The 9,876-nt window shown below is 36.2% G+C and overlaps 1 protein-coding gene across 1 annotated transcript in view; it reads left to right on the forward strand.

Annotated features, from left to right (window-relative positions):
• LOC110023661 (probable acyl-CoA dehydrogenase IBR3) overlaps positions 1-8,262 on the forward strand; it is a 44,782-nt gene extending 36,520 nt beyond the window's left edge. Inside the window, exons 12-16 of the mRNA XM_020723181.1 lie at positions 3,603-3,687; positions 3,759-3,968; positions 4,057-4,209; positions 7,656-7,760; positions 7,836-8,262. Coding sequence (XP_020578840.1) covers positions 3,603-3,687; positions 3,759-3,968; positions 4,057-4,209; positions 7,656-7,760; positions 7,836-8,027 — 745 coding nt within the window. The 3' untranslated portion in view covers positions 8,028-8,262. The remainder of the gene's footprint in view (positions 1-3,602; positions 3,688-3,758; positions 3,969-4,056; positions 4,210-7,655; positions 7,761-7,835) is intronic.
• Positions 8,263-9,876: the final 1,614 nt, after the last annotated feature.

Here is a 9,876-nt window from a genome sequence, read left to right on the forward strand (position 1 = left end):
ATCGGACGTATCGACTCTCCGAATTGCGAAGCTTGTGCGCGCGGGAGTGCGAATTGTGCAAAAGGCCACCCTAAGGCTCAGGAAGGTCCTATAGGGAATCCCTTTTGGGTTTCCTCATGTTGGTTTCGTCCTTCTAAGTGCTAGAAGTTGATACCACACACGCGAAACCACAAAAGAGTACCGAAGCGGGTTGAATTTCTAGAATGAGGCGGGTCCCATTTCTAAGGTTCTAAGATAGTCGAAAGGAGATTCCTAAGGCTAGATCCTAAACCCTAAACGGAAGACTAGACCTCACGAAAATTGAGGTCAACAGGGAGGTGGGGGAAGTTTTTAATGCGAAATCCAATCTATTTGAAAGAATAGGGGCAATTGCTAGAAAAGTGGTTTAAATATTTATGACAATGATAAAGACCATTGTAATTCATTAAAATCATGAATGTTTTGATTTAACCTTAAAGTTTATTGTGCATTTACTTGTATTATATATTGCAGTTTGTCTGAGGCCTTTTGATCATTAATGAAATAGTTTTAAGAAGCAAAAACTACTAGCTCATTCACCATATTCCAACCTTTATCTTATCTTTCTTTAGTTGTTCCTTCTTGCTTACTTGAAATTTTGCTCTCTCTCTCTCTCTCTCTCTCTCTCTCTCTTTCTCTCTCTCTCTCTTCTCACTCTCTCCCCTCCACCTAAGCCATATGTGGAAGAAGGGATCTGATTTTGCTAAGCAAAGCCTTAATTATGAAGAGAAGTAAAATAGAAGAAAGAAAGATTAAAATAAACAACAAGAAAATGGAGGGAACCATCTACAAGTCAACAAAGAACAAAGGCCGTTAATTATGATAATTAATTTCTAGTTTGCTACTTTATCATTGATCTTATTCGCATCTTCTTCTTGATCACATTTAAGTCCTTTGATAAATCTCTTAATTGACCACTTAAAAGGGATAGCTTTTTTTGGTTATTTTCTTGTAAGGGTTTTCCTAGTTATCTTAAATACCAGAAAATAATAACACCACCACACCTAATTATCCTAAAACCACAAAATAATGACACCAAGAATATTTAAGGTATTCTAAGGAAGTAAGAATCAAGAATTTAGTGATAGCCACTTAGTATTTGAGTAACCATATTCTCTTCCATCCTAGATTGAGAGAACATGCATTGAAAACATTTATATTAGTCTTGGCTTATAGTAGAATTCAAGTTGGTTGGTTGAAGTGGAGGAATGTTTTGGGCCTTTTGTGTGATAGAAAAGTACCACTTAAACTGAAAGGAAAATTTTATTAGACGGCGGTGAGACCTGCAATGCTCTATGGCACTGAAAGTTGGCCTTTAAAAGAGAAGCATAATGCTAAGTTAAGTGTTGCCGAGATGAGAATGATTAGGTGGATGAGTGACTATACACTTAGAGACAAAATGCGAAATGAGTATATCCGTGATAGGGATGGTGTAGCTGCTGTGACGGACAAAATTAGAGAAAGTCGTCTTAGATGGTTTGGTCACATTAAACGTCGACCATTTGATGCTCCGATTAAGAGAGTAGATGTTTTAGATTCGACTTATGTTAAGAGAGGCAGAGGTAAAACTAGGAAGACTTGAGCATATTGTATAAAAAATGATCTTAATTTATTAGAACTAAATGAAAATAGTACGCAATGGAGAAAAAGGATTCATTTAGTCGACCCCACGTAGTGGGATTAAGGCTGTGTTGTTGTTGTTATTTGCTTGTAGGTTGTGAGGATAATTCCATGTAAAAACTTGAGTAACAATCCGATAATTTATTGAATCACCGAGCCTATAATTGCATGAGTAGAACGCTTTATGCCAGATTAGGGAGAGCTAGAAATTAGGCTAAATAAAATAGAAAATATGGCCACCAAACTAATCGTGTTGATGATTATACAGAAGACATCCACTGTTACTGTCCGGCCTAAGAGCTTAAAGGAATGAGGCTGGAATGAAAGGACAAATAAAATTTTGAAGCTTATTATAGCTTCTATATAAGAATAATAATTTAAAATCCACTTTTTTCCTTGTCATTAGACTTCCAATATTACAAAACCATCCATTAACCACAAATTTTTATATATCATGATGATGTTCATGTACATCTTGAAATAATACTTATAGAATTTGATAAATATTTGAAAGAAAATTATTAAAAGTGTTATATATCTATCATATCTTTTTTAAGTTGTTAACGTTAGATGTTTAGGAATTGTGGAGTGTATGAATAGACTGTTTGCTTAGAAGGGGAGGTATTGGATAGTTGGAAAGAACTGAAGTTTGATTTAAAATTTGAATTCAAATTCAGGTTGGAAATATTTACCCAAAAAAAAATCTGGTTGGAATTTTAAAATTCAAATATTCAAGATTTATATACAAAATTTGAGTTTCTTTGCATTTCAAATTTATTATCTTAATTCCAATTTTATATATTCTTTTTTTTTTTTAGTTGAGTTTGATGCAATCAACAAATTAAGTGGTGGAAGGAACGTGGTGACTTTTAGAGGTGGAGAAAGATGGACTTGTTGCAACAATGATGAAAATTTTTTGTTTAGGATTTTATGATCTAGATGGGATTTGTGAAGGGGAATGTTGTGGGAAAGCTTTTAGGAAATTGAAGAGAGAGCGTATGGAGTGAGATGAGTGAGATTGATTAGAATACAACATTATGCCATGATCTCCCAAGGCCTCAAAATCTTTTTGCACCTTTGTTTTGCTAGTGAAGAACACTTTGGATTTATGAACTTCGACTCTAATACCAATAAATGTAGAACGAGGTAGTGGAAATGAAAAACTAACGGACTTGTGATGCTGTATTTTGATGAGAAGCAACGAATTAAGCTTATAGAAAAATCAGGGAGATACGGAACAAAAGAGTGATTAAGAAAATGAGATGAACGAATGCTTTAGAGGGGGAGGGAGATGATGGTAAAATACAGAAAGGACATCATGTCTTTGAGAAAATATCGTGAAATTCGGCCATTGATGCAGAGCAAGACAACAAAAACGAAGGTCTTGGCCAAGTGTAGAAGAACAGTTGGGGAGGCAACTAGAACAAAGAGATTTAGAATAAATGAATGAATGCCTCGTGTAAGGGAGGCAAGCGTAAAAATTGAGAAAAAACTAACTTCATGGCTAGAAGAAAATGGGAGGAATTGATCTCTAGAGATAATGTTAATGAAATATCTTATTCATATTTGATCTTCTTCAAGTTTATACTATGGCCTACTATTTATACTGATCAATAGTTTCTTTAGACAAACTCTCTTAATAGCAATGTAAAAAATTGAATAATGTTTCATCACAAATGATCATTTAATGGTAACCAATATCAAAACGTCAAATAGGTACAATGATATAAATTAGACATTAATTGTACTGAATAAATTAACGTACAAAAAAAATCTAGGCTGATAATTGGAAGCTAAAGTCTCACGTTTGGTGGTGTTGATTGAATAATGAATTTAATTGAAGTAATTTTGTCAGAAGACCGGTCATTATTGATGTATTCTTTGTCCATGAAACGGGTAAGTGCGACATAACAACAAGGCAATCCTTTTTTATTTACCTTCTTCAGTTCTTTATTTCTTTTCAGACGTGGAGACTCATACATCATAAATGGAAGGAAATGGTGGACAAGCGGAGCAATGGACCCTCGATGCAAACTTTTGATAGTGATGGTTTGTGAAGTTTCTATCACAGAACATAGTCCAGAAGAGAGATTTTTTGGTCTGATGTAATCCTTTTTCAGGGGAAAACAAACTTTTCTGCTGCCAAGCATGAGCAGCAATCAATGATTTTGGTAGACATAAACACCCCTGGAGTTCGTGTAGAGAGACCATTGATGGTATTTGGTTTTGATGATGCTCCTCATGGGCATGCAGAAGTATCTTTTGAAAATGTAAAGGTGCCAGTGGAGAATATCCTACTCGGAGAAGGTCGGGGATTTGAGATTGCTCAGGTACAGCAAATCATCTTCTTTCTGACTTCTGTTTGAGTTACTTCAAGCTTAAACTTCTTCTTCTTACATGGAGTTTTTCATTTTGCAGGGCAGACTTGGACCTGGTAGGTTACATCACTGCATGAGACTAATAGGAGCTGCAGAACGAGGCATGCAGCTGATGGTAGAAAGAGCTCTTAAAAGGACAGCCTTTGGTAAAAAAATTGCCGAGCATGGCTCTTTTTTGTCAGATCTTGCTAAGGTAATTTTAAAATGCTTCACAGGCTCAGCAAAATATGGCCGATGTGTTCTGATTTTGATATTTACTTATTTTCATCTATTTATTTCATTTAGCTTCTCTAGGGTCCTATTAGTAAAAAGGTAATATTGAAGAAGTTTAGGGGTTTATTTTTAAAACATTGTAATGCCCTATTTAAGCCTATGTTATGAATATACAATGCTGATTTTGAGTAATTCTTTTTTTTCGGTATGAGAGACTAACCTAGCGGCTCATGTCTTCGCCGTCACCTTCCCAACGAGCTCTAATCACTACTATTCACATCGTCACCTTCCCAGAAGCTCTGATTGCGGCTGTCTCATCGGGTTCGGTCATGAAGTTGCGGGATCAAGTCTTGGCAGCTGGATTGCAAGTCATGTCGTCGCTTTCCCAGCAAACACTGATCACAACTGTATCACAGGGTTCTAAGGTGCAGTATCGTGTCTCGCAGGGTTTTTTGTAAGCTGCGGTCCCAGAGTTGCTTTTTCGATTGTATTGTGAGGTCAGAAGAGAGCTTTTGTGGCAGGAGTGGAGCGGCATTGTGGAAGGATAAGGGGAGACGATTGAGAGGAACGAACAGGGAGAAATGCGGGACTTCTGCGTACGGGTTGTGGAACGAAGGAGAGAAAGAAAGGTTGATGAGGAGGATCTCAATCTTGAGGGTGAAGAAGATTAAGATCGGATCAAGAAGAGGAATGAAGTTGCGTGTGATCTAGACTTGAATCCTTATGATTGAGGATGTCAAAAGAAAGTGTAGGTGCAGAAAGTAAATGATTAGAGCATCTAGGGAAGATAGATCCTAAGGTTCTGAAGGTCTTGATCAGACTCATACAGGAAGCTAGCGTCTTGACGGGAGCCACCACCTCAACATGTGCTCCGAAGCAAGTAAAGCTAGATCTCCCTCCTGTGGACATGAAGCTTGATGGTTCGACCACGTTTTTGAGTTGGTAGCGTCAAATCGAGACTGCTATAGTGGGGAAGAGACTAGAGAGATATCTGACAGTAGTCAAGGCTAAGCATAGTGCTGAGAAGGATGAGTGGAGGACCACACAGGCCTTGTACTTGGCTTCTCAACTCGATGGTTCAATCGATTGTCTCATCAGTAGATGACATTCAAAAGGTGAGAGACATTTGGGCAAAGTTAAAGAGGATTTATGCTAGGACGGAAGGGTGCTCCAAATTAACATGAGATAGAAGCAGTGGTACATGATGATAGATCGATTCAAAAATACATCATAGATTTGGAGTGGTTGTTGGTAGGTCTTGATCACTTCTTACCGATGTCGAGCTGTGACAATCCGGAGTGCAAGAAAGAGAAGATCTTTACACAGATGAAGACTATGCAATTTCTTGCTTGTCTGAACTTGGCCTTTGATTCGAGATTAGTTCTCCTAGATTAGGCGACAATCCCTTCACTAGATGAGGCCTCCCAATTGTCTTTTATCCCGCTTCATTGTGAAGATCCACTTGCAGCAATGCGAGACATGCTCTTGATCGTTTTGGGTGGGAACATGACATTGCTAACTTTGTTTCATACTCTAATATATCACTTTTACCCAGAGCATTCATTGCATCTTTGGACACTGTCTCTATATCAATTGTTGGCAAGTTGCTAAGGAAGATCTCAAGTGGAGGCGGCTATGCATGAAGAGCTTAGGGCTTTCAATAAAAACTGAACATGACAGATAGTGCCACTACGAGTGACATAAAAGACAGTTGGGTGGAAGTGGATCTTCACAATGGAGCAAAATCCAGAAGGAAATGTGGAGCTGTACAAAGCACGACCGGTTGCGAAAGGGTGCAGTCAGACATATGTCATTGACTATGATGAAACCGTTGCACCAATAACAAAAATGAGTAGTGAGGACAATATTCTCTCTGGCAGAGGATGGTGGGTAGAGGTTACACCAACTTGATGTGAAGAGTGCATTTCTTCATGGTGAGATAGTGGAGGAGGTTTATATGGAGTTACCACCAGGATTCGGTACAATCCAAACAGTGAGCAAGGTTTGTAGGCTCAGGAAGTCACTGTATGACTTGAAGTAGTCCTCTTCGAGCCTGGGTTGACAAGTTTAGATAGATGTGAGATATCACCAATGATGATGAGATAGAGATTATCCAACTAAAAGTAAGATTGGGCAATGAATTTGAGGTGAAGGATCTTGAACAACTTAGATTCTTTTTTGTGATTGAAATGACCCGTGAACCTGAGGGGATGGTCTTGTCCCAGAGAAAGTATGTGCTGGATCTCCTCACGGAAACATGCATATTGAGATGCATAATTGCAGTCTCTCCAATTGACCAGAAAACCAAACTGAGTGTAGAGGCAGAAGAATCGTTGATTGTGAGAGGTTCCAGTGATTGGTGGGTCGTCTGATCTATCTGGATCACACTTGACCCGACATCTCTTTTGCAGTGAGCTTGGTGAACCGCTATATGCATGATAAAAGGAAGGGTCATATGGATACAATGTATCAGATTTTGAGGTACCTTAAGTGTGCACCAGGGAAGGGGTTAATCTTCAGGACGAATGGACATGTAGACATTGAGTGCTTTTGTGATGCTGGCTGGGAGAGTTGTGCTGATGATAGAAGATCTACCTCAAGATACTGCATGTTCGTAGAGGGCAACTTGCTCTCTTGGAAGAGCAAGAATAGTTTGTAGTAGCGAGGTCAACAACAGAGGTAGAGTACAGGGTCATGACCTTAGGAATTGTTGAGATGACTTGGCTGAAAGCCTTGTTTGTCAAGCTCAAGGTGGACCAAGAAACTCAAATGAAGTTGTGGTGCGACAACAAGTCAGCATTTTCGATTGAAAATAGCCCGGTGCAACAGGGTAGAACCAAACATGCGGAGATTGATAGATTATTCATTAAGGAAATGTTGAGTAACAGACTACTAGTGCTAAGTCATCTAGCCACTGGAAAGCAAGTGGCTGACTGCCTTACTAAAGGATTTAGTTCATTAGATTTGTCTAGGTTATGTGAGAAGATAGGCGTAGTGGTTATCTTTTGCCTATTTTGACGGGGAGTGTTGAGAATTGGAGCTTATTTAGGGTCCTATTGGTAAAAAGGGAATATTGAAGAAGTCTAGGGGTTTATTTGTAGAACATTCTTATTTGAGCCCATGTTATGAATGTACAAAGCAGGTTTTGAGTAATTCCTTCTTTTAATATTTACTTGTTTTCATCTATTTATTTCATTTAGCTTCTCATTATCATATATGAGTGCATCTTTTGGTAACCTCCTTAGTTCCAAATTGATTCATTGGTCTTATCACATCTTGCTAGCAAATAAAGAATAAGCTTATTAACAGAGAAAGAAGAGAAAAAATGACTTGATTAACCTGACTCGCATAACATTGGGTGGTGTACACCATTTTTCTTTTGGCATTCTCTGCAAACTCTTACAATTTGCTTTGAATATGTTTCAGTGCAGGATAGACCTCGAGCAGACACGACTACTTGTTCTTGAGGCTGCCGATCAACTCGATCGACATGGGAACAAGAAAGCTAGGGGAATCTTAGCCATGGCTAAGGTAACATAATCATAATGGGTTTTTGTTTCTCTTCCAAAAGAGTTGGAAATGAGGTAAATAGCACTTTTGGTGCAGGTTTCAGCTCCAAATATGGCTCTCAGAGTCCTTGACATGGCCATGCAAGTTCATGGTGGTGCAGGATTGTCCTCTGACACTGTTCTCTCCCATTTGTGGGCTACTGCAAGAACCCTAAGGATTGCTGATGGACCTGATGAAGTTCATCTGGGAACAATAGCCAAGCTGGAGATTCAAAGAGCTAAGTTATAGAAATATCTCCTTTCAACAAAGTTTATTTATTGGAGGTATTCCTGTTGACATGGAAATTAATAACATCTCTGTATTTTTCTCCTTTTGGGGGACATTTCAGTGAATTTAATTGCATCGTTGGTGCACACACACCCTTTAAGCAGGATTTTGAATCTAAGACCTCTAAGCCAACTGACAGGCTATGTTTTGTGCCAATAAAAATATATTATCGCACCTTTTGTGTGCACTTTTGTCCGTTTGATTCGTCTTGTCAAGCTAAGCAATGGTTATTTAATCTCTTTTTTTTTTTTATGTAAAAGTCGTCATAAATTGAAGATATTGCCAGTTTGTTAAAGCAGTAATTTATTTTTTTGCACAATTAATTTAAATTGTTAGTTCGTATTATAATTTCTGGGTTTATATGCAATATTTAATTTTAATTTTTTATGTATATTCTTTCATTTGAAATTTGATGTTAAACCTATCTACAGCATAGTGCAATTGCAACAATTATAAGATTTTAGAGAACAAGTTAGGCCATAAATGCTAGAATAAAGCAAGGTGCAATAATAACATGCATAACGCAACATATTGTATAAGATTTATGCAATAGAGTACGATCAAAATAGCTATGATATAATAGGATTAAATATATATATCATTTATAAATTAAATGGCTATGTTAATATAATTAAATCTACATTATCTACATAACTACATGAATTAAAAAAAAAAAAAAAACTAAATGAATATCGATTGCTTTGGTTCTAATTAAATAGTAATTTAATATTTTGCTGTTATATGAGTATGTATCAATGTATTTATTTTATTGTTAAATAAATTTATATATAGCTAGTTTCTATATAATCATATACATTAAGGTGCAATTTCTTCAAAATCTTTCTTTGAAGTCATAAATGATGTGTTGCATCACATTCACTTTACTATGAATAAGAGGAGCACTCATCAGCTTATATATGTATGGGCCATAAAAATATTTGGAGTAAAATTTTAAAATATTCCTCAGATTCTTTAAATTGTGGTACTATTAGAACTGTTCTAATTTTTAAACAGCTAGAAATTATTTTAACACTTATAAATTTTGGGATTAAAATGATGTCATGTAAATCGGCAAATCAGTTTTAGAGAATTGTTTAGTTCATTAAAGTTTTGTAAAATAATGATCTAAATGATTGTAAATAAATTTATTGACCTTATAATATAAAACTTTAAATTTAAATTTTTATAAAATTCTCATACAATATAAAATCAAATTATTATGTAAATTAAACTAATATATGCCACCAACAATGAGAGCCATAAGCTTCTCCTTTTATTCTATTTTAGAATAGGCTAAACAAGTTGAATGAATAACTATATAAATGAAAAATTACGTTGATTTATAAAAATAGGGTTGGATTAGACTATGAAAATTGTGCTTGATTGTGAGAATTGGGCTACTATAATTTATAAACTATATTTTAAATTTATTTCCTTTTTTAAATAATTTTAATATAATTTAATGTTCTGTTAAATCCCAAAAGTTTGTAATTTTGGTCCGGCAGTAATTGAGTGCTATTTACGTAGGTCATACGCACACAATTCTGCGTGCGTATGACCTCCAATAACCTCCCAAAAACTAAGGTTATTGAAAAGTTAGAGGGGATATTAACCACAATGATATCTCAATAATCTCCCAATAAACTATCAATACATTCCGCAGTTCGTCACTCATATTTTTTCTTGTCATTCGAGAGTTTTGTGTGATTATTGAGAGTATTAATCATTATAATACACCGGTATAACCTTAATATCCCCAAATAACCCTTGTAAGCATGCAATTCTAGGTACTTAAATATTTTTCCCGGTA

This window comes from Phalaenopsis equestris, unplaced genomic scaffold, assembly GCF_001263595.1.
Source record: "Phalaenopsis equestris unplaced genomic scaffold, ASM126359v1 Scaffold000002, whole genome shotgun sequence".
Taxonomy (NCBI): domain Eukaryota; kingdom Viridiplantae; phylum Streptophyta; class Magnoliopsida; order Asparagales; family Orchidaceae; genus Phalaenopsis; species Phalaenopsis equestris.